At 55.5% G+C, this 23010-nt stretch overlaps 1 protein-coding gene across 7 annotated transcripts; it reads right to left on the bottom strand.

Moving 5' to 3' along the window:
• Positions 1–10190: 10190 nt before the first annotated feature.
• On the bottom strand, positions 10191–22673 carry LOC124967313 (zinc finger protein 211-like). 7 transcript variants are annotated; one of them, XM_047529473.1, is made up of 3 exons: positions 22200–22673; positions 21024–21165; positions 10191–14646 (listed from the first exon to the last, which is right to left on the bottom strand). In XM_047529473.1, exons 1-3 carry the CDS (start codon positions 22476–22478, stop codon positions 13172–13174), a joined length of 1896 nt encoding a protein of 631 aa, XP_047385429.1. In that variant the 5' UTR covers positions 22479–22673; the 3' UTR covers positions 10191–13171. The 7 variants fall into 7 exon arrangements, with proteins under 7 accessions (XP_047385429.1, XP_047385425.1, XP_047385427.1 ...); XM_047529469.1 differs by having other exon boundaries at positions 21024–21150; positions 22200–22493; XM_047529471.1 differs by having other exon boundaries at positions 21024–21145; positions 22200–22413.
• Positions 22674–23010: the final 337 nt, after the last annotated feature.

Here is a 23010-nt window from a genome sequence, read left to right as displayed (position 1 = left end):
AGGGAAGTCCTGGCTGCATCGTGGACCTGCCCCAGCGTGGGAAGGAAAGAGGGAAGTCCTGGCTGCATCGTGGACCTGCCCCAGGGTGGGAAGGAAGGAGGGAAGTCCTGGCTCCAGCATGGACTTACCCCAGGGTGGGAAGAAGGGGAAGTCGTGGCTGCTTCGTGGACCTACCCCAGTGTGGGAAGAAAAGAGGGAAGTCCTGGCTACAGCGTGGACCTGCCCCAGTTTGGGAAGAAGGGAGGGGAAGTCCTGGCTCCAGCTTGTTCCTGCCCCAGTGTGGGAGGAAGGAGGGAAGTACGGGCTCCAGCGTGGGACTGCCCCAGGGTGGGAAGGAAGGAGAGGAAGTCCTGGCTGCATCATGGACCTGACCCAGCGTGGGAAGGCAGGAGGGGAAGTCCTGCTCAAGCGTGGTCCTGCCCCAGTGTGGGAAGGAAGGAGGGAAGTCCTGACTCCAGCGTGGACCTGCCCCATCGTGGGAAGGATAGAAGAAAGTCCTGGCTGCAAGGTGGACATGCCCCAGGGTGGGAAGGAGGGAAAGGCCTGGCTGCATCGTGGACCTGCCCCAGGGTGGGCAAGAAGGAGGGAAGTCCTGGCTCCAGCGAGGACCTGACCCAGGGTGGGAAGGAAGGAGGGGAAGTCCTGGCTCCAGCGTGGTCTGCCCCAGTGTGGGAAGGAAGGAAGGAAGTCCTGGCTCCAGCATGAACCTGCCCCAGGTGGGAAGGAAGGAGGGGAAGTCCTGGCTCCAGCGTGGTCCTGCCCCAGTGTGGGAAGGAAGGAGGGAAGTCCTATCTCCAGCGTGGGCCTGCCCCAGGGTGGGAAGGAAGGAGGGGAAGTCCTGGCTCCAAGGTGGTCCTGCCCGAGTGTGGGAAGGAAGGAGGGAAGTCCTGACTCCAGCGTGAACCTGCCCCAGCGTGGGAAGGAATGAGGGGAAGTCCTGGCTCCAGCGTGGGCCTGACCCAGGGTGGGAAGGAAGGAGGGGAAGTCCTGGCTCCAGCATGGGCCTGCCCCAGGGTGGGAAGGAGGGGAAGTCCTGGCTCCAGCGTGGACCTGTCCCAGGGTGGGAAGGAAGGAGGGGAAGTCCTGGCTCCAGCATAGTCCTTCCCCAGTGTGGGAAGGACGGAGGGAAGTGTTGGCTCCAGCGTGGACCTGCCCCAGGTTGGGAAGGAGGAAATGTCCTGGCTGCATCGTGGACCTGCCCATTGTGGGAAGGAAGGAGGAAAATCCTGGCTGCATCGTTTATCTGCCCCAGCGTGCGAAGTAGGGAAGACCTGGCTCCAGTATGGTCCTGCTCCAGTGTGTGAAGGAAGGAGGGGAAGTCCTGACTCCAGCGTGGACCTGACCCAGGGTAGGAAGGAAGGAGGGGAAGTCCAGTCTCCAGCGAGGACCTTCCCCAGGGTGGGCAGGAAGGAGGGAAGTCCTGGCTCCAGCGTGGGCCTACCCCTGGGTGGGAAGGAAGGAGGGAAGCCCTGGCTGCATCGTGGAACTGCCCCAGGGTGGGTAGGAGGGGAAGTCCTGGCTGCATTGTGGACATGACCCAGGGTGAAAAGGAAGGAGGGGAAGTCCTATCTCAAGCGTGGACCTGCCCCAGCGTAGGAAGGAAGGAGGAAAGTCCAGGCTCCAGTGTGGACCTGACCCAGGGTGGGAAGGAAGGAGGGCAATCCTGGCTCCAGGGTGGACCTGCCCCAGGTTGGGAATGAGGGGAAGTCCTGGCTGCCTCGTGGTCCTGCCCCAGTGTGGGAATGAAGGAGGGAAGTCCTGGCTCCAGCGTCGGCCTGCCCGAGCGTGGGAAGGAAGGAGAGAAGTCGTGGCTCCAGCGTGGGCCAACCCCAGCATGGGAAGGAAGGAGGGAAGTCCTGGCTGCATCGTGGACCTGCCCCAGCGTGGGAAGGAAGGAGGGAACTCCTGGCTCCAGCGTTGGCCTGCCCCAGGGTGGGAAGGAAGGAGGGAAGTCCTGGCTCCAGCTTGGACCTGCCCCATCGTGGGAAGGAAGGAAGAAAGTCCTGGCTCCAGCGTGGACCTGCCCCAGGTTGGGAAGGAGGGGAACTCTTGGCTCCAGCGTGGACCTGCCCCAGGGTGGGAAGGAAGGAGTGATGTCCTGGCTCCAGGGTGGACCTGCCCCAGTGTTGGAAGGAGGGGAACTCCTGGCTCCAGCGTGGACCTGCCCAGGGTTGGAAGGAAGGAGGGAAGTCCTGGCTCCAGCATGGACCTGCCCCAGTTTGGGATGGAGGGGAAGTCCTGGCTGCATCGTGGTCCTGCCCCAGGGTGGGAAGGAAGGAGGGAAGTCCTGGCTGCATCGTGGACCTGCCCCGGGGTGGGAAGGAAGGAGGGAACTCCTGGCTCCAGCGTGGACCTGCCCCAGCGTGGGAAGGAAGGAGGGATATCCTGGCTCCAGCGTTGGCCTGCCCCAGGGTGGGAAGGAGGGGAAGTCCTGGCTGTATCGTGGACCTGCCCCAGCGTGGGAAGGAAGGAGGGGAAGTCCTGGCTGTATCGTGGACCTGCCCCAGCGTGGGAAGGAAGGAGCGAAGTCCTGGCTCCAGCGTTGGCCTGCCCCAGGGTGGGAAGCAAGGAGGGAAATCCTGCCTCCAGCCTGGTCCTGCACCAGCGTGGGAAGGCAGGAGGGGAAGTCCTGCCTCCAGCGTGGTCCTGCCCCAGGGTGGGAAGCAAGGAGGGAAGTCCTGGCTCCAGCATTGGCCTGCCCCAGGGTGGAAAGGAGTGGAAGTCCTGGCTGCATCATGGACCTGCCCCAGCATGGGAAGGAAGGAGGGAAGTCCTGGCTCCAGCGTTGGCCTGCCCCAGCATGGGAAGGAAGGAGGGAAGTCCTGGCTCCAGCGTTGGCCTTCCCCAGGGTGGGAAGGAAGGAGGGAAGTCCTGGCTCCATCGTTGGCCTGCCCCAGGGTGGGAAGGAAGGAGGGAAGTCCTGGCTCCAGCGTTGGCCTGCCCCAGCATGGGAAGGAAGGAGAGAAGTCCTGCCTCCAGCGTGGTCCTGCACCAGCTTGGGAAGGAAGGAGGGGAAGTCCTGCCCCCAGTGTGGACATGCCCCAGGCTGGGAAGGAAGGAGGGAAGTCCTGGCTGCATCGTGGACCTGCCCCAGCGTGGGAAGGAAAGAGGGAAGTCCTGGCTGCATCGTGGACCTGCCCCAGGGTGGGAAGGAAGGAGGGAAGTCCTGGCTCCAGCATGGACTTACCCCAGGGTGGGAAGAAGGGGAAGTCGTGGCTGCTTCGTGGACCTACCCCAGTGTGGGAAGAAAAGAGGGAAGTCCTGGCTACAGCGTGGACCTGCCCCAGTTTGGGAAGAAGGGAGGGGAAGTCCTGGCTCCAGCTTGTTCCTGCCCCAGTGTGGGAGGAAGGAGGGAAGTACGGGCTCCAGCGTGGGACTGCCCCAGGGTGGGAAGGAAGGAGAGGAAGTCCTGGCTGCATCATGGACCTGACCCAGCGTGGGAAGGCAGGAGGGGAAGTCCTGCTCAAGCGTGGTCCTGCCCCAGTGTGGGAAGGAAGGAGGGAAGTCCTGACTCCAGCGTGGACCTGCCCCATCGTGGGAAGGATAGAAGAAAGTCCTGGCTGCAAGGTGGACATGCCCCAGGGTGGGAAGGAGGGAAAGGCCTGGCTGCATCGTGGACCTGCCCCAGGGTGGGCAAGAAGGAGGGAAGTCCTGGCTCCAGCGAGGACCTGACCCAGGGTGGGAAGGAAGGAGGGGAAGTCCTGTCTCCAGCGAGGTCCTGCCCAAGTCTGGCTAGGAAGGAGGGAAGTCGTGGCTCCAGCATGGACCTGCCCCAGGGTGGGAAGGAAGGGAAGTCCTGGACGCAGCTTGGACCTGCCCCAGGGTGGGAAGGATGGGGCGGAAGTCCTATCTCAAGCGTGGACCTGCCCCATCGTAGGAAGGAAGGAGGGGAAATCCTGGATCCAGCAAAGTCCTGACCCAGTGTGGGAAGTAAGGAGGGAAGTCCTGGCTCCAGCATGGACCTGCCCCAGGGTGGGAAGTAGGAGAAGTCCTGGCTGCATCGAGGTCCTTCCCCAGTGTGCGAAGAAAGGAGGGAAGTCCTGGCTCCAGCTTGGTCCTGCCGCAGCGTGGGAAGGAAGGAGGGAAGTCCTGCCTCCAGCGTGGAACTGCCCCAACGTGGAAAGGAAGGAGGGAAGTCCTGGCTGCATCGTGGATCTGCCCCAGGGTGGGAAGAAATGAGGGAAGTCCTGGCTCCAGCGTGGACCTGCCCTAGGGTGGGACGGAAGGAGGGGAAGTCCTGGCTCCAGCGTTGATCTGCCCCAGCGTGGGAAGGAAGGAGGGAAGTCCTGGCTACATCGTGGGCCTGCCCCAGGGTGGAAAGGAAGGAGGGAAGTCGTGGCAGCATCGTGGACCTGCCCCAATGTGGGAAGGAAGGAGGGAAGTCCAGGCTCCAGCGTGGGCCTGCCCCAGGGTGGGAAGGAAGGAGGGAAATCCTGGCTGCATCGTGGACATGTCTCAAGGTGGGAAGGAGGGAAAGGCCTGGCTCCAGCGTGGACCTTTCCCAATGTGGGAAGGAAGGAGGGAAGTCCTGGCTCCATCGTGGGCCTGCCCCAGGATGGAAAGGAAGGAGGGAAGTCCTGGCTCCAGCGAGGACCTGACCCAGGGTGGGAAGGAAGGAGGGGAAGTCCTGGCTCCAGCGTGGTCCTGCCCAAGTGTGGGAAGGAAGGAGGGATGTTGTGGTTCCACCATGGACCTGCCCCAGGGTGGGAAGGAGGGAAGTCCTGGCTCCAGCGTGGACCTGCCCCAGGGTGGGAAGGAAGGAGGGGAAGTCCTATCTCAAGCGTGTACCTGCCCCAGCGTAGGAAGGAAGGAGGTTAAATCCTGGCTCCAGCATAGTCCTGACGCAGTGTGGGAAGGAAGGAGGGAAGTCCTGCCTCCAGCGTGGACCTGCCCAGGGTGGGAAGGAGGGGAAGTCCTGGCTGCATCATGGACCTGCCCAAGTTTGGGAAGGAAGGAGGGAAGTCCTGGCTCCAGCCTGGACCTTCCCCAGGGTGGGAAGGAGGGGAAGTCCTGGCTGCTTCGTGGACCTGCCCCAGCGTGGGAAGGAAGGAGGAAAGTCCTGGCTGCATCGTGGATCTGCCCCAGAGTGGGAAGAAATGAGGGAAGTCCGGGCTCCAGCGTGGGCCTGCCACAGGGAGGGAAGGAAGGAGGGGAAGTCCTGGCTGCATCGTGGACCTGCCCCACGTGGGAAGGAAGGAGGGGAAGTCCTGGTTCTAGCCTGGGCCTGGCGCAGGGTGGGAAGGAAGGAGTGTAAGTCCAGGCTCCAGCGTGGGCCTACCCCTGGTTGCGAAGGAAGGAGGGAAGCCCTGGCTGCATCGTGGACCTGCCCCAGGGTGTGAAGGAGGGGACGTCCTGGCTGCATCGTGGACCTGCCCACGGTGGGAAGGAAGGATTGAAGACCTGGTTGCATCGGGGACCTGCCCCAGAGTGGGAAGGAAGTAGGGAAGTCCTGTCTGCATCGTGTATCTGCCCCAGGGTGGGAAGGAAAGAGGGAAGTCCTGGCTCAAGCGTGGTCCTGCCCCAGTGTTGGAAGGATGGAGGGAAGTCCTGGCTGCTCGTGGGCCTGCCCAAGTGTGGGAAGGAAGGAGGGAAGTCCTGGCTCCAGCCTGGGCCTGCCGCAGGGTGGGAAGGAAGGAGTGGAAGTCCTGGCTCCAGCATGGGCCTGCCCCAGGGTGGGAAGGAAGGAGGGGAAGTTCCTGCTGCATCGTGGACCTGCCCCAGGGTGGGAAGGAGGGGAAGTCCTGGCTGCATGGTGGACATGACCCAGGGTGGGAAGGAAGGAGGGAATTCCTGGCTCCAGAGTGGACCTCCCACAGGGTGGGAAGAAGGGAAGTCCTGGCTGCATCGTGGACTTTCACCAGTGTGGGAAGGAAGGAGGGGAAGTCCTGGTTCCAGCGTGGTCCTGCACCAGTGTGGGAAGGAAGGAGAGAAGTCCTGGCTCCAGCGTGGACCTGCCCCAGGGTGGGAAGGAAGGAGGGAAGTCCTATCTCCAGCGTGGACCTGCCCCAGCATAGGAAGGGAGGAGGGGAATCCCTGGCTCCAGCATAGTCCTGACCCAGTGTGGGAAGGAAGGAGGTAAGTCCTGGCTCCAGTGTGGACCTGCCCCATCGTGGGAAGGAAGGAAGAAAGTCCTGGCTCCAGCGTGGACCTGCCCCAGGTTGGGAAGGAGGGGAACTCTTGGCTCCAGCGTGGACCTGCCCCAGGGTGGGAAGGAAGGAGTGAAGTCCTGGCTCCAGGGTGGACCTGCCCCAGTGTGGGAAGGAGGGGAACTCCTGGCTCCAGCGTGGACCTGCCCAGGGTTGGAAGGAAGGAGGGAAGTCCTGGCTCCAGCATGGACCTGCCCCAGTTTGGGATGGAGGGGAAGTCCTGGCTGCATCGTGGTCCTGCCCCAGGGTGGGAAGGAAGGAGGGAAGTCCTGGCTCCAGCGTGGGCCTGCCCCAGCGTGAGAAGGTAGGAGGGAACTCCTGGCTGCATCGTGGACCTGCCCCGGGGTGGGAAGGAAGGAGGGAAGTCCTGGCTCCAGCGTGGGCCTGCCCCAGCGTGAGAAGGTAGGAGGGAACTCCTGCCTGCATCGTGGACCTGCCGCAGCGTGGGAAGGAAGGAGGGATATCCTGGCTCCAGCGTTGGCCTGCCCTAGGGTGGGAAGGAGGGGAAGTCCTGGCTGTATCGTGGACCTGCCCCAGCGTGGGAAGGAAGGAGCGAAGTCCTGGCTCCAGCGTTGGCCTGCCCCAGGGTGGGAAGGAAGGAGGGAAATCCTGCCTCCAGCCTGGTCCTGCACCAGCGTGGGAAGGCAGGAGGGGAAGTCCTGCCTCCAGCGTGGTCCTGCCCCAGGGTGGGAAGCAAGGAGGGACGTCCTGGCTCCAGCATTGGCCTGCCCCAGGGTTGAAAGGAGTGGAAGTCCTGGCTGCATCATGGACCTGCCCCAGCATGGGAAGGAAGGAGGGAAGTCCTGGCTCCAGCGTTGGCCTGCCCCAGCGTGGGAAGGAAGGAGGGAAGTCCTGGCTCCAGCGTTGGCCTGCCCCAGGGTGGGAAGGAAGGAGGGAAGTCCTGGCTCCATCGTTGGCCTGCCCCAGGTTGGGAAGGAAGGAGAGAAGTCCTGCCTCCAACGTGGTCCTGCACCAGCTTGGGAAGGAAGGAGGGGAAGTCCTGCCTCCTGTGTGGACATGCCCCAGGCTGGGAAGGAAGGAGGGAAGTCCTGGCTGCATCATGGACCTGCCCCAGGGTGGGAAGGAAGGAGGGAAGTCCTGGCTCCAGCGTGGTCCTACCCCAGTGTGGGAAGGAAGGAGGGGAAGTCCTGGCTGCATCGTGGATCTGCCCCAGGGTGGGAAGGAAGGAGGGAAGACCTGGCTGCATGGTGGATCTCCCCCGGGTGCAAAGGAAGTAGGGAAGTCCTGGCTTCAGCGTGGACCTGCACCAGTGTAGGAAGGAGGGGAATTCCTGGCTACATCGGTGACCTGCTCCAGGGTGGGAAGGAAGGAGGGGAATTCCTGGTCCCTGGGTGGGTCGCGAGAGAACCAAGGGGAGGGTCAGGCACCTGGGCCTCCTTGCTGTCGGGGCCCTGTGGCCGGCCGGTCCCTGGGTGGTCGGCCTGCTGCCTTCTGTCCAGCTTGGGTCCCTGCAGGCGCTTCGTTCTGTGGACTCCGACCCGCGTTCAGCGCCTATGGGGCCTCCTGGTCCCTGTCGCTGGACAGGAGTCCGAGGCCCTCGGGGCCGCGGGACCCCAGCCGACTGTCTCCAGGGCGGCGTCCACTCGCTGCTGAAGGGAATTCCCAGGGCTTCGCGAGGAAAGCGCGTGCGACCGAGGACCTGGGCAGCAGCGAGCTGCCCTGCTCTCTGAGCCACGCCGCCCGGGATTTGGCGAAGGGCAGGAAGGTGACGTGGGGCTGGCGCGGGGCCGGGGGCGCCTTGGGATCCCCCGCGCCACCCAGGTCGCCAGCAGCGCGGAGGCCTCGGTGGAGGCGGTGGAGGACAGCGGCCTCCGGGGCACAACCTCTGCAGGCGGTCCGGCGGGGCCTCCGCCTCCCTGGCCCAGGGAGCGCAGGGTGTCTGCTGCTGCGAGCATCCCCTCCGCCCCTCGCAGGCTCCCGCACTGACTGGGTTCTCAACACCTCCAAGAGTTGGGAGCCCCTCCGCACCGACTGGCCTCCTCCTTTGGGTTCGTGGGTCACAGGAGTAGTTCAGTTCCTTGTTTTCGTGTCGCTTTGCCCCGAGGGCACGGTCAGTGCGCAGGGCGGTGAGAGGGTCGTGAGGAGGAGCTGGGGACGCAGCTGGGCGGTGGGCCAGGACCCCAGGTCCAGTAGGGAGAAGTAAACAGAAGCATCTCCCTTAGAACCTTAGCCATGCTAAGAAACATGGAAGTGTTTTCAGCGAATCTTTTCAAACCTGGAAACTTAAAAAAAAAGTGAGGCCCACACTTGCGTTTTGGTCGGTGTTCAGATGCTGAGCTCCCTTGGGCTGATCCTGGTTGATTTGGTGGCACGTAGTTCACGCACTGCTGCCCATTATCATGCACCCTACTCATCCTCACGGCGGACTCTACGTGTTTTTAGGACCTACGAGTATTTTATTCTTTCGTTTATTTTTGAGGTACTGGGGACTGACATGCTTTAACACTTTAAAGGCCCTCCTTTTGAAAGCATCTTTTTAAAAGCTCTGAGACAGGGGCTTGGTAAGCTGCTGAGGCTGGCTTTGAACGGGGAATCCTCCTGCCTCGACCTGTGGTCGATGGGATTACAGGTGTGCGCCACTATGCGGAGCCTAGGCCTACAAATATCAATGAAGCCACCACCAATCACCCTGCGCTGTGCTGGGACTGACTCCCACACCCCTCCCGACTTTACTGGGGATGGACCAGGGGCACTGTGGCACTGCGTCACAGCCCCGGCCCTTTTAATTTTGGGACAGGGTCTCAGTTGCTTGGGTCCTGCTAAATCACGGAGGCTGGCCTTGAACTCTAATCCTGCTGCCTCAGTCTGATGAGTGGCTGGGAGCCCAGCCCTATATCTCTTTCATTTTGAGACAGAGTCTCACTGAGTTGCTTAGGGCCTTGCTAAGTTACTGAGGCTGACCTGGAACTTGCCATCCTCCTGCCTCAGCCTCCTGAGTCACTGGGATCACAGATGTGCACCTCTCCACCCCACAAGAGGGTGGTTTCAAAACCTGGGCTGTTTGATGCAGCACAATCCAAGTGGCAGCGGGACCCCAGTCTGTCCTAGCAGGAGGGGCAGAGTCAACAAGAGCAGAGTCTGAGGTCTTTGCTCGGCAGTCTGGGTTGAATGCTGTGACCTTGAGTTCACTCTGGAAGTGAATGTCCAGCGTGGACGTGTCCAGGGGCTGCTTCAGGAGACATTGGATCAGGAGGCGGCCCGCCCGCACCCAGGGTGGAAGGGACTCACAGGAGGCTTCACGGTCTACTCTGCCAGGCAGTGAGTGGTAGGGCATGCTGAGACCCAGCCAGCGCAGGCGGCCACAGGCAGGGGGAGGCTGATCCTGCCCAGATGCTGTGGGGCTTGTGTTCTGGGGTCACAGGATGTACCAAGCGTGAGAAACGGACAACTGAAACGTGGCCGCCAGTGGCCTGAATGTGCACAGAGGCCGCGCCTGGGCACGTGACCACCGTCCAGGCACAGGGCTCTACAGACGTCCTGAGGGTGCAAGTGTAGGCCGTGCTCAGCACTTCACGGAGTCTCACACTGTGCACTGTCACTTTAAGGCTTTTCTGTCATGGAGAACAAAACAGGAAACACCAGGACTCAAGAATGATGGACTCTGGCTCAAAATAAGACGCCGGCAAATCTCTTCTCCTTCAGTGGCATTCTTTTAAAGCTTAATTTACATTTAACCTGATACATAAAAACAGAAAGACTGTACATCTTTGTGGGCTGCTGTGTATTTCAGTAAACATGAACACTGTGGTCTCAATTTAAACACAATCATCTCTATCATTTTTTTTTTTTTTTTTTTTGGTACCAGGGATTGAACTCAGGGGCACTTGACCACTGAGCCACATCCCAGCCCTTTTTGTATTTTATTTAGAGACAGGGTGTTGCTGAGTTGCTTAGCGCCTCACTAAGTTGCTGAGGCTTTTTTTTTTTTTTTTTTTTTTGTAGCAGTTGATGGACACAATACTTTATTTTTATGCAGTGCTGAGGCTCAAACCCAGTGCCGCACATGTGCTAGGCAAGCGCTGTACCACTGAGCCGCAGCCCCCAGCCCGGGGCTGACTTCGAACTTGCAATTCCCCTGCCTCAGCCTCCCAAGCTTCTGGGATTACAGGTGTGCACCACGGCTGGCCATCATCTATCACTTTTTGATGAAATCATTCAAAATCCTTTTTTCTAGCTTTTTAGGATATGCGTATACAATTAGATCCTCCTGTGCAACAGCACACAGAACATCTTAATCTCATCTGATCATTCTTTCTGATCCTTTGTGAGAAAAAGACCTTTAAAGTCTATGACTTCCTTCCTTCCTTTCCTGGGGATTGAACCCAGGGGTGCTCTACCACTGAGCTACCACCCCAGTTCTTTTTATTTCTTATTTTGAGACGGGGTCTCACTAAGTAGCTGAGACTGGCCTGGAACTTGTGATCCTTCTGCCTCAGCCTTCAGAGTTGCTGGGGTGACAGACGCGCACCACCTGACTGAAGTTCATGATTTTCTTTTCAAGAACTGCTTGAATTTCAAACAACCTAACCAAATTACTGCCAATATCACACATTTTGTTTTCAATGGATTTTTAAAATTTCAGGTATAAACATCTATCAAGACATCTAAACACTTCAAATGTTTATGCTTTGTCAGTGACACTACTTTACGCTTCTTAAAACAGGCATTAAGACCCCCCCTTCTCCATCACTTCACTGTTCCCTCATCTGGTCCTGGAGGTTATGTGCCGCTCCTCCGGAACCGTGGTGGGAGCAGAAGAGCGCGTTCCTGGCAACCCGCCCAGCTCCTGTCCAGGGACTTCATTTTGACAGTTGAAATTGGCTATGATTGGAGAATATACACCAAGAAAACCAGCAAACACTTCAAACCGTGGATTTATAATACTGATTTATAATACTGTGGAGCTGTCTAGACTTAACATAGCAGAGAACACACTGAATAATTCAGATTTGAAAGTGTGTGGTGTAGGTGGTCATTCATTGCTAATGGCAGGAAAAAAGTGGTGGGAAAAAATCAGCTGCTTGTTAATGAAAAGGGCAACAGACACAGTTCATAACTGTTCATGTTCTTTCTTTCTTAACAAAGAAAACAGGCAAAAGATATGAACAGGATTCCACCAAAGAAAACAGGTCGCAAACACACGAAACAATGTCAACATCACAAATGCGCAGGGAAACGCAGCTCGAACTCCACACTTGCTGATGGGGCAGATCCTGAAGGACCACAGCAAACACCCGCAAGGATGTGGAAGAATGGAATCCCCGCAGACCCGGGGTCTAGGCAAAGCCTACGGCCACCCGGGCTCACAGCCTGTGTCTCAGCACTTCATCTGAGTCACTGACACAAAAGAAGCCAACATGAATACGTTGCGTATTGTACAGGCTCACAGCAGCTCTACTTGCATTAGCCAGAACCCAGAATGACCTAGGAGTGGACGGATGGCGTATACTCAGGGAACATACTACTCAGCAATAAAAATGAACAGCTCACCTATCAAGGAAGAATCTCAAAATAATTACGAATGGAACTAGGAAACATTTTGTGAATCAAGTCATGTGAAGTCCTGACAATACACCTAAGACATCAGGGGAGGCAAAGCAAAGGCCACCTGAAGGCCAGGGGCAGGAGCTGGGCTAGCAGAGGGCATGAGGTAGATCAGAGTGACCAGCATGCTCACGGAACGACCGCAGCGGCAGTCTAGTGGTTTACGGTGAGGTCTGGTAACCCTGTGTTAACTCTGTCTCTTTTGTGATGACCTTGGGGGGGACAATCTTGCCTCAATGGCAGAAAACATTAGTGACCACTTCTAGACGGTTGGTCACGAAGCCACCATGTTGGAGCACGGGATCTCCCTCCCTCTGTGCCGGTTCTCCTGGCCTATAAAGCAACGGCCTTTAGGTGAACACTCCGGAAAGGCTGCTGGAGTGGTGGACACACAGCCCTGGGACCCGGGGACCCGGAGCATCTCTGCACGCCTCAACCCCACACCAGCACTGGAACACGTCCAAGGAGCCAGTGTCCTCTGGTTTGCTGCGACCTCCTCTACTTCCCATCGGCCCAGGGTTTCTGTCCCAGCCACGTTCCCCCTGGCCCTGTGATGACAGCAGCACGAGCCTACAGAACGGTGGGGACCAGGTCTTCGACTCCTGTGCTGCACCTAGAGTGCAGACTGCTCTGTGGTGCAACCGTTCATGCTGTTCCCAGAAGCACTGGGAGTGGTGGGACTTCCTGCCTCAGGGTGTCCAAGCCCACGGAAAACCGTGTCACATGCTCCAGGAGTTAGAGCCATACACCCTGGAGCTCTGCCTCGGGGGCCCGGGTGATAATTCATATAAGGCCAAAGCTAGGAAGGGAGTGGTCCTCTTTCATTACACCCTGACTCTGAGGCTTGAGGGTATGCCACCCCCTGCCCACCCCACACCATAGCTGTTTAATGCTGGCAGAGACCAATTTCATTTTCAAGCCATCTCACACTGTGAATAGAATCCCAAGATCACAGGTGGCTTAGAAAACAAATAACATTCCTCAAACCAAACCAAGTGAGGCAGGTAGTTCCCAGGCTAGTGTCCTAGAGGCTGGAAAAAAACCTGATAGTGTCACAAGAAATGTGTTCCTCAAAGAGTCCACTCTTATCAGGATCCCTGGTGCAAAATGGGTTAGGTTCATGCCCCAGCTTGTCAGGGAGAAGGGAATGTGGGCTGACCACTTGTACCCCCAGCAAAGGGAGAGCACAATCAGCTTCCCTGAACATGCTGGCATGGTGACTGGTGCAGCTGGACTTGGCAAGTGGAGGTGCCATGGCTTCTGAGGCTTTCGGAGACATAAACTGCACAGTTGTGGAGCCAAGGAAGTGTAACGCAGCTCCTCGGAGCTTCCACGTACCTGAGCTTACGGGAAGCTCCCCACCACGCATCTTCAGATGCTGGGCTTCAAGCTGGGTAGGTAGCTCACAGGTGGTCTCCCCAGTGACTCCACTAAAGGAAAAGTGCATACTCCCTTTTCAGCTAAGACCCTTCTCCAGTGTGAACTCGCTGGTGTTGAATGAGGACAGATTTGCAGCCAAAGGATTTCCCACACTCAGTGCACTGATAAGGCCTTTTTCCAGTGTGGATCCTCTGGTGTTGAATGAGGCTGGAACTTTGGCTGAAGGCTTTCCCACACTCGCTGCATTCGTAAGGCCTCTCTCCAGTGTGAACCCTCAGGTGTTTAATGAGGTTGGACTTGCAGCTGAAGGATTTCCCACATTCGCGGCACTCAATAGGCCTCTCTCCAGTGTGGACCCTCTGATGGTTCTTAAGGTTGGAGCTATGGCTGAAGGATTTCCCACATTCCTCGCATACATAAGGCCTTTCCCCAGTGTGGACTTTCCGATGTGAACTGAAGCTGGAGCTTTGCTTAAAGGATTTCCCACACTCCCTGCACTCATAGGGCCTCTCGCCAGTGTGAAGTCTCCGGTGGTGGATGAGGCTGGAGCTGCGGCTGAAGGCCTTCCCGCACTCCCCGCACTCGTGCGGCCGCTCTCCAGTGTGGACCCTCTGGTGGTAAATGAGGCTGAAGTTCTGGCTGAAGGCCTTGCCACACTCGCGGCACTCATACGGCCGCTCTCCAGTGTGCACGCGCTGGTGTTGAATAAGGTTGGACCTTTGGCTGAAGAACTTTCCACACTCCCCACACTCGTGCGGCCGCTCTCCAGTGTGGACCTTCCTGTGGCTGTTGAGGCTGTAGACCTGGCTGAAGGCCTTCCCGCACTGCCCGCACTCGTACGGCCGCTCTCCAGTGTGCACGCGCTGGTGGATGGTGAAGCTGGAGCAGTAGGCGAAGAGCTTCCCGCAGGCACTGCACTGGAAGGGCCGGTCTTCACTGTGGACCTTCTGGTGCTGGACCAGGTTACATCTGCGTGTGCAGGCTTTCCCACACTTACTGCACTCAAAAAGTCCTTCCCTCCTGAGGCCCCTCTGGTCCTGAACGAGTGCGTCTGTGTGGCCAGCGGCTTTCTTGCAGTCTCCCCAGGGGTGGTGACGTTTTCCACCGTGAAAGGTCGCCCCACACCTGTCACTGGTGTTTGGCTTCTCCCCTGTGCGAGTGGCCTGGTGACGGGGAAATCCCGTGCTGGGCAGAAAGCCCTTCCCAACCTCCTTGCAAGTAAAAGGCTTCCCTGACTCATGGGTCATGCAGCTCTTTATAAATGAGGATCTGTCCACGTCACCTCCAAAGGACGCCTCTTTAATGTGCTGCCTCTGATGCTCTAGAAGATCTGCAGTGAAGTGGAACTGCCTTCCACGTGTGCCTGGCTTCTGCCTGTGGTGTGTTCTGTGGTGCTGCGCCAGCTGCAGCGTGTTGCTCAACACCAGGCCGCACATTTCACAGGGGCAGGCGTTCTGGGACAACAAGTCTTCTCTGAGAGTCATGACACCTGGCAATCCTACAGAAACGCTGGGTTCAGAAGGTACCGCCTCACGCTCTACTCCACGCAGACCGCCTGAAAGCAGACACCAGAGGAGCACCGGTGAAGGGCATGCTGCCTGGATTAGGACGGGGCACCACAATCACAAATGTGCACCCAACAAGCAAAGAACCAGCCCGTGCAGCTGTTCTCAGGCCGAAGAGGCAGCTGCTATGCACTCCTGGGCCCCAAGGTCACAGAATGGAGCAGGTCTTACCCGCTGAGCACTTAAGGAGAGGCCTGTTCTACAACTCATCCCTTTTGTCATGGCTCCTAGCAGGACCAAACCTGCTGGTGACACGTGTGCTGGGAAGGGCACCTTGAGGCCCAGGAGAACTGGACGGGAACAGTAACTGGTTTAGGCTCTGCTAAAGGATACATGTAACTTCAGAACACGTTGGAAGGCACACTGAGGAGGCAGTGTGAGAACAGTTAAAAACACGGAATCTGGAGACACAGGAACTGGCACTGGGCTGGATTTCAGAACAAAAATGAGCAGTTGTAGAAAGGAAAGGAAGGTAAAATGTCAAGAATGCACAAGGGAAGGAAAAAGTGAGCTGTCACAGGCAATGACATCAAAGACACAGGTCGAAGAGCCAGGTCCCAGCACGACCTGTGTGTGACCTGATGCCATCCCTGCCCCTTGGCCAGGCCCTCTCTGAACCTGTCCTGCTAGGACTGGGGTCGCCAACATCCTGTGAAGCATGGAGGGTTCTCCCCCTAACCCCAGGTGAGGAACTGCATGGGACCAGGAGGATACAAGTGTTAAAGGAAGACAGGACATGTGAGCAGCTAATGAAGGCCCAGAATAATTCAGCACGTAGCAGAACACAGAAAAATCAAGCTGGTATGAATTCAAATACTGTACTATGATGATAAATGCAATGTCCATGATAACTACGCATACATTAAGAGTCACAGAAGTACATGAAAGAAATGACAAGGAATTAAAGTTTCGTATAAGAATCGACTGAACACAGAATTAATGCAGGAAATTAGAAATAAAAAAGCTATGAGGCATATAGGGAACAAATGGCAACATGACAAACCAGTCCCTCCTTGTAAGTGACCATGCTAAACATAAGTAGATCAGACTCTGAGCAAAAGACAGACCATCAAAACTGAAGGGAAAGAGACAGCTTTACAACAACAGCTGGGAACATGCACACTCAGATCCAACAGCAGACCACCCGGAGAAGAAAGAAAACGGGGTGAACAGCAACCTAACCCAAGGCAACCTCACAGCCATACGGTGAGGCCTCTGCTCAACAAGAATGAACCATGGCCCTTCGCCACTCTCCCCCCAGGCTCTGCGGCCCAGCGGGGTCCTGCAGGGGCTTCCCAAGCAGGCCTGCATGTTGACAGCTACAGGACTTCTTTTCAAGATTCCAGACTCCAGTTCTGGCTGTGAGAACTTTCTGCACTAGTCATCGCATAGGTGGCAGGTCCTACGGAGCCCTGGTCAACTCAGGCACGTAGCCACCGTGGTGCCAGATTTGGAAACGGCCACAGCAGTTCGTAGGAATATTTTGGGGGCCCAGGTAAGTGAGGTGGTTCCTCTTCCCAAAATGGAGTATCTGTTGTTTCTGTCAACCTGGGAAATACCAAGATGGAACTGCTCCATTCAGTGGGAAATGACAGTCCAAGTTGCACATTTTCTGCAGAAAAACAAGGCTGGAGGACTGCGTCACACCTGCACCAAGGTGGATGATATAAACGCAGTGGTGATGATTTTGGGGGAGGAAAAAAAAAAAGGCTCTGCATTCTAACTAAAGAGGTCAAAACAGGAGCACATGGAAAAAGAAAACCAGTTATTTTTCTCATCCTAAAGACCATGGTGGAGTTCTTGTAGAATTGCAGCAAGCTTGATTTATATTTGCAAGAAACTTAATTGCCCTGAAAACCCTTTATCAAACACTACCAACATGTGTTATGGCACTGCGTCCTAAGTTAAAGACTAAATTACAGAAATATTAAAATCATGTACATATATGGACACACACACATATGTGCAAACTGGATCTGAAAAAGCCTTAATTACTAAATGCTTAGGGAACAATATTAAAATCATATTCATAGAAATAAATTATTCCCATTTAAAATGTAAAAAAAACCATGACCAGGCTTCTCAGGTGCTCCTGTGGCACTCCCCAGGATGAAACGCGTAGGTGGTGAGCTAAGTCCCTAGATTCAAAGACAGAGGACATCAGACAAAGAATATTCTCCAACTACAGTGGGAGAAAATTGGAAACCACAGGAAGAAAACTGGAACATTTATAAACATGTAGAAATTAAACAGCATGATCTTAGATCTTACACAAAGAAATCTCAAAGGAAATTAGGAAACAAAACCACAACATACCCAAACTTACGCGATGTAACAAAAATAGTAATAAGGGGGAATCAGGATATAAATACCTATATTAAAAAAGAAGAAGACCTTTACTCATGGGCCTACTTTTACATCCTGAGGAACTTCAAAATGAAGCACAGCCAGGTGGTGGCACACGCCTGTAACCCTAGCAACTCAGGAGGCTGAGGCAGGAGGACTGCAAGTTTGAGGTCAGCCTGGGTAACTTAGCAAGACCCTGTCTCAAAATAAAATCCCCAATACCACAAAAAACAATCCCCAATACCACAAAAAACAAAACAAAACAGAGACAAACAACAAACTAAAGCTGAAGCTAGCAGGAAAAAGAAAAAAGGAAAAGAAATTAATAAAGATGAGAAATGAGATAAAATGGAGAAAATCATGAAACCAAAAGGTAATTTATACAAAAGGTCATCCAAACTGACAGACCTTTACCTAGATAAAGAAAAAAAAAAAAAAAAAAAGAATCAAATTACTAAAATCAGAAATGAAAGCAGGGGATTATCAATCTTCAAAAATAGCATTGGCCTGGGGATGCAGCTCAGTGGGTAGGGTGCTGGCCTCACAAGCACAAGGTCCTGGGTTCAATCCCCAGCACTAAAAAAAAAAAAAAAGATAGCATTAAAGTTGTAGTAAAACAGATGAACTGAAAATTCCCAAGTACACAAAACCTACCAAGACTAAAAAATGAAGAAACAGGAAACCTGAACAGGCCCATAAGTAGTTAGGACATTAACCTAATAACCAAAAACTGACCAACAAAAAGCTCTGAACCTGATGGCTTCCCTGGTGAACTCTACCACCATTTAATGAAGAACACTCTTTTTAAACTCTCCCCCCAAATGTGAACACTTCCAAACACATTCTTTAAGGCCAGCGTTACCAATTCCAACTCAGACAAAGACTAACCAATATTCTTGATGACTGTTGATGCAAAAATCATCAGTAAAATATCACCAAATATCTTAATTCTGTACCATTCAAGAAGGATTACACACCATGACCAACCAGAATGTATTCCTGTAATGCAATGATGATTCAAAGAAAGTCAAAAAGCACAAGATCATCTCAATTGATGCACAAAGAGCATGAGATGAAATGAAACCTCTTTTGATGAGGAGAACACTCAGCAAACCAGGAACAAAGAAACTACCTTAACATTATAAAAGTCATACAAAAGACCCACAGCTAAACTTATACTCGATGGCGAAAGACTGAGAACTTTTCCTCTAAAAGCAAGAAGAGAAGGCTTCCTCCTCCTACTCACCATATTACTGAAGTTCCAATCACAGCAGTTAGGCAAGAGGGAAAGAAATAAAAAGGATCAGAATGAAAAAGAAAGATCATCTCTGTGTACAGATGACATATGTAAGACCCCTAAAGATTTCACTAAGAAAACTTATAGCTAATAAACAAATTCAGCAAACAGATGGATACAAAAATTGGCTGCATTTATATATACTAATAATAAACAAGCAGGAAAGGAAACTAAAAACTGTGCTTATTATGGCATCAAAAAGAATAAAACAGCTGGGTGCAATGGTGCATGCCTATAATTCCAATGACTCAGAAGGCCGGGGCAGGAGGATCCCAAGTTTGAGGCCAGCCTCAGAAACTTAGTAGGACTCTGTCTCAAAATAAAAAATAAAAAGGGCTGGGGATGTAGCTCAGTGGTAGAGCATCCCTGTGTTCAATCCCCAGTATTAAAAAAAAATGGTAAAATGCTAAGGAGCTGAATTAGCCAAGGAAGTATGACATGTATGTCTTACAAATATTGCTAAAACAAAAACAAATAATAATAATAAAGGGAAGAAATCACATGAATATTCATGGATTGGCCAATTTGATCTTAGGATATTTATACCACTCCAAAGTGATCTATGGAATGAATATAATATCAAAATCCCAATGACTTTTTTTCCAGAAACAGAAAAAAAATCCTAAAATTTATGTGGATTATTGGGGTCATCAAATAAGGTAAACCAACCTTGAAGATCAAAGTTGGAAGACTCACATTCAAAACTTATCACAAAGCTATAGAAATTAAAATAGTATCACACTTCCATGAAGACAGACACATAGCTGGGCACGGTGGCACACACCTGTCATCCCAGTGGCTGGGGAGGCTGAGGCAAGAGGATGCAAGTTTGAAGCCAGCCTCAGCAACTTAGCAAGACCCTGTCTTAAAACAAAGAATAAAAAGAGCCGGGGATGTGGTTCAGGGTAAAGCACATCTGGGTTCAATCCCCAGTACTGGGGGGGCAGGAAGGCAGACATATAGACCAACCTGGAGAGAGTCCAGAAATAAACTTTTGAATATGTGGCCAATAACTTTTATCAAGAAGGTCAAGGCAAACAGATGGTGAAAGAACAGACTTTCCAATACTTGATGCTAGATAAGCCAGATACCTCCATGTGAAAGAATAAAGCCAGACCTTTACCTGACATCAGATACAAACATCAACTAATATGGACCAACCTGGGCACGGCACACACCTGTAGCCCTGCGTTCGGAGGCTGAGGCAGGAGGATCACTTGAACCCACATGTTCAAGACCAGTGTGGGCAACACTGTGAAACACTGTGTCAAAAACAAACACACGCACAAACAAACAAAACAAAATGTACCACAGATTAAATGTGAAGAGCTAAAACTAAAACTCTAAGAACAGGGAAGAAGCTTCATGACACTGGGTATGAAACCCAAGGATAAGCAGTAAGAGAGCAGTGAACTGGACTTCACCAAAGCAAAACATTCTGCTTCAAAGGGACTGTCAACACACTCGAAGACGACCCACAGAAGGGAGAGACTCCTGCAGAGCACATGCATGATTCAGGGCATGTCAAGAACATACAGAGTTCCAAAGGGCTTGAATAGACATTCTCCAAAGAAGATAAAGAAATGGTCAAGACAAGTGGCCGACTGGTGCATGAAAAAATGCTCAAGATCACCAACTGACAGGGAAATGCAGATCACAGCCACAGTGAGGTATCACCTCATACCACTTGGATGGCTGTTATCAAAATAACAGAAAATAAGCGTTGCCAAGGACATGGACGAACCAGAGCCTGTGTGCATCACTGGTAGGAATGTAAATGGTCAGCTGCAATGAAAACAGTATGGCTGTGCCTTAAAAATTAAAAACAGAATTACTACAGGTTCCAGCAATTCCACTTCTGGGTATGTGTCCACAGCATTAAGAGCAGGGACACAAAAAGTACTTGTACAGCTGTGTTCACAGCAGCATGATCACAATAACTCCAAGTGTAGGCTGGTGGACCAACACAGATGAACAAAACACAGCGCTCCACACAGGGAATGCTATTCAGTCTTGAAGAAACCTGATATGACATGGACGGAGTTTCAGAATGTGCTGAGATAAGCTAGCCGCACAAGATAAAATACTGTCATGACTACTCATGGAGATACTTAGAGTGCTCAAATTCTCAGCGACAGAAAGCAGCAGATGGTGCTTGCCAAGGGACGGAGGGAATCATTGTCACACGGAGAGTTTCAACCTTACAGGATGAAAAGGCCTTTGGAAGAGCAGTGACAGCTACATAACCATGTGCACCTAACCGTTAGAAATGCACCTCAGAATGGTTGGAATAATAGAGTGTCACATGTATCTCACCAAATAAGTGAATGAATGACACCTTGGGGGAGGGTCTGTAAAAACAGGCTGCACAAGTACTGACGATCTCAATGACTCTATTTCGTGGCACACTGGACACAGATAGGTGTCAGGTCTGAGAAGGGAGAGAAACGTGCGTGGACCCAGAGAGTCACCAGCCAGGGCGGAGACAAGCCAGGTGGCTCTATCAGGCCAGCTACAAAGATTACTGATCCATGACGCTCTGCGGCAGCAGGTGTTGGGTGATAAGGGGAGGGAAAAAGGCAAGCACTCAGTCCACAGCAGCTCCCCAGGGACCTGGGGAAGGCAGCAGTGCCCACGGATCAGATCTGAGAAGGACGGAGCTGCGCCTGCGGGCATGGAGGAAGGCAGTCCAGCCCAGGGCACGACGGGGTGTAAGGGGCTCACCCAGTGAGGACGTGAGTGCCAAGTTCTCCAGCATCACATCGAGGTACAGGTGTCTCTGAGCCTCATCAAGAAGATCCCATTCCTCCCAGGAGAAGTACACAGCCACGTCTTCAAAGGTCACACTGCCCTGGCAAGACGGGGGCTGATGAAATCATGAACAGCTCACTCGGGAAGACCCACCAGCCATGTCCCGCACATCTGCCCCTCGTCTGTCCTCCTCCCAGGCTACTCATCTCTGAGGGGACCCAGACCCTGATGCCACTCGTGCCTGCTTTCCTGGTGCTCCCATTCGTCACTGCCTCCATTCGTTCTGGTTTCCATTCGGAAACCTGCCAAGGCTCGGGTAAGACAACCTCCCTCCTCTAAACCCCAGCTCCCACTGTCTCCACGAAGACGGAGCCTGTCGTTCAAGCCAAGCTCCTGCCTCCCCCTCCCCGAGTTTGTTGCCCCAGAAAGAAAAGGGGGCCCGTCGTTCCCTGCACACATTCGCCTTGACAGCTCCATGCGCTGGATCTGCGCCTGCGATGGGCTTCCGCATCTCCTGGCTCGGCTGGTCCTAAATGGGAAGCCCTCCAGTAACTGCCGACGCCGATGCGGGACCCTCGCCCTGGTGCGCCCGAGGGCTGGGGAAAAGGCGGGTGGTGTCCCGGGACACCCCGAATCCGGAGAAAACGGGGTGGAAGTCAGGCGCACACGCCTGGGGCACCCTCCACTCACCTGCGCAGGTTCCACAAGGTCTGGCGCAGCGGTGGCCACCTGGGGAAGGGGCCGCCGCGGACGGCCGTGACCTCGGCTGCGCGCCTCCCGCACGGGCTTCCCGGTCTCCCCGCCCCGCCCAGGGCCTGGCCACTAACTTCCGCTGACCGCTGGCCCCGGTGCGACCTCCGCCCCGCCGCGCGGCCTCGGGCGGGCTGCATCCCTGGCGCGGCGGGCGGACGCGCGCTTCCTCCACCCACCAGCCTCGGGTCCGCTTTCCACGCCCGCCCGCGCGGCGCCTCCGTTCGGGACGCCTCCGCCCAGCGCCCCGGCCCCGGGCGCCACTCCGCGGCCGGCCACTGCGGGCGCGGGTCTAGGCCAAGCCTGTGCCCTGCAGGACGGCGAGGACCCCGCGTCCCCGCGCCCTCCGTCCGCCGCGCCCGCGCCCGCCCGGACCGGGGCCCAGGACACGGCGCTCACCCCGGCCGGGCCCCGCGGCGCGGCCGCCTCCATCGGACTCTCCCGGCGCGGCACCCGGGCGGCGACCGGGCGCCGCCGCCCTCGCCCGGCGTCATGGGCCGCGGTGCCCCGACCCGCGGGCCCGCCTCCGCGCCTCCTCGCGCGTCGCTCGGGCTCCAGCGTCTCACACAGGACTGACAGAACCACCCCGGGGGCCGCCGGAGAGGTAGCCTCGAAGGCGCCGGAAGCGCTGCCCCAGGGGAGGCGCCCGCCGGAAGCGCCCCTCTCCTGGACCCTCATTGGGTTAGCGCGCTGCCACTGGACGCAAACGCTGCTGGGGAATGTAGTCCCGCGGCAGCGCCGGCCGCGCCCCGGGGAGCGCGGAACCGCGACCTCGCGAGAGAAGTCCCGCGGCGCCGACCCAGGGCGAGCAGAGGTCCGAGGCTCACCCCGGCCGCGCTCGTTGCCCGAGGGGCCGCAACAGGTGTCCGGGGAGCCCCGGGCTCCGTGCGACGCACCACTCAAGTGTCAGAAGCCGACGCGCGTGCAGCCCGGCGCTGGCGGGAAGCGCACGCACGACCGCTCGCTCCTCAAAGGCGCTCAGCCTGGAGCATCGTCGGTTAGACGGCGATCCCTGCGAGCACGGAAGGGGCGAGGCGGAAGCCGCCCGAGACACCGACCAGGGCAGTTACTCCCTGCCCGGAAGCATCTCCGCTGTGAAGTGTGTGCGACCACGGCGTGTGAAGACTGCGTCCACGCCCGTGCGCCCCCCGTGCCCATCCAGAGTGAAGCCTGCGTCCACGCCCGTGCGCACCCCGTTCCCATCCGGAGT

This window comes from Sciurus carolinensis, chromosome 16 (genome assembly GCF_902686445.1).
Source record: "Sciurus carolinensis chromosome 16, mSciCar1.2, whole genome shotgun sequence".
Lineage (NCBI taxonomy): Eukaryota > Metazoa > Chordata > Mammalia > Rodentia > Sciuridae > Sciurus > Sciurus carolinensis.
This window is presented reverse-complemented; position numbering and strand designations above follow the sequence as displayed.

What these genes read in the sequence shown, in the direction of transcription:
- LOC124967313 (XM_047529473.1), bottom strand. Translation starts at nt 22,478, where the DNA reads ATGAGGGTCCAGGAGAGGGGCGCTTCCGGCGGGCGCCTCCCCTGGGGC. An exon ending in CGCCGCGGGGCCCGGCCGGG is followed by an intron (nt 21,166 to 22,199) that starts GTGAGCGCCGTG and finishes TGATTTCATCAG; the next exon opens with CCCCCGTCTTGCCAGGGCAG. An exon ending in GGCACTCACGTCCTCACTGG is followed by an intron (nt 14,647 to 21,023) that starts GTGAGCCCCTTA and finishes GTCTGCTTTCAG; the next exon opens with GCGGTCTGCGTGGAGTAGAG.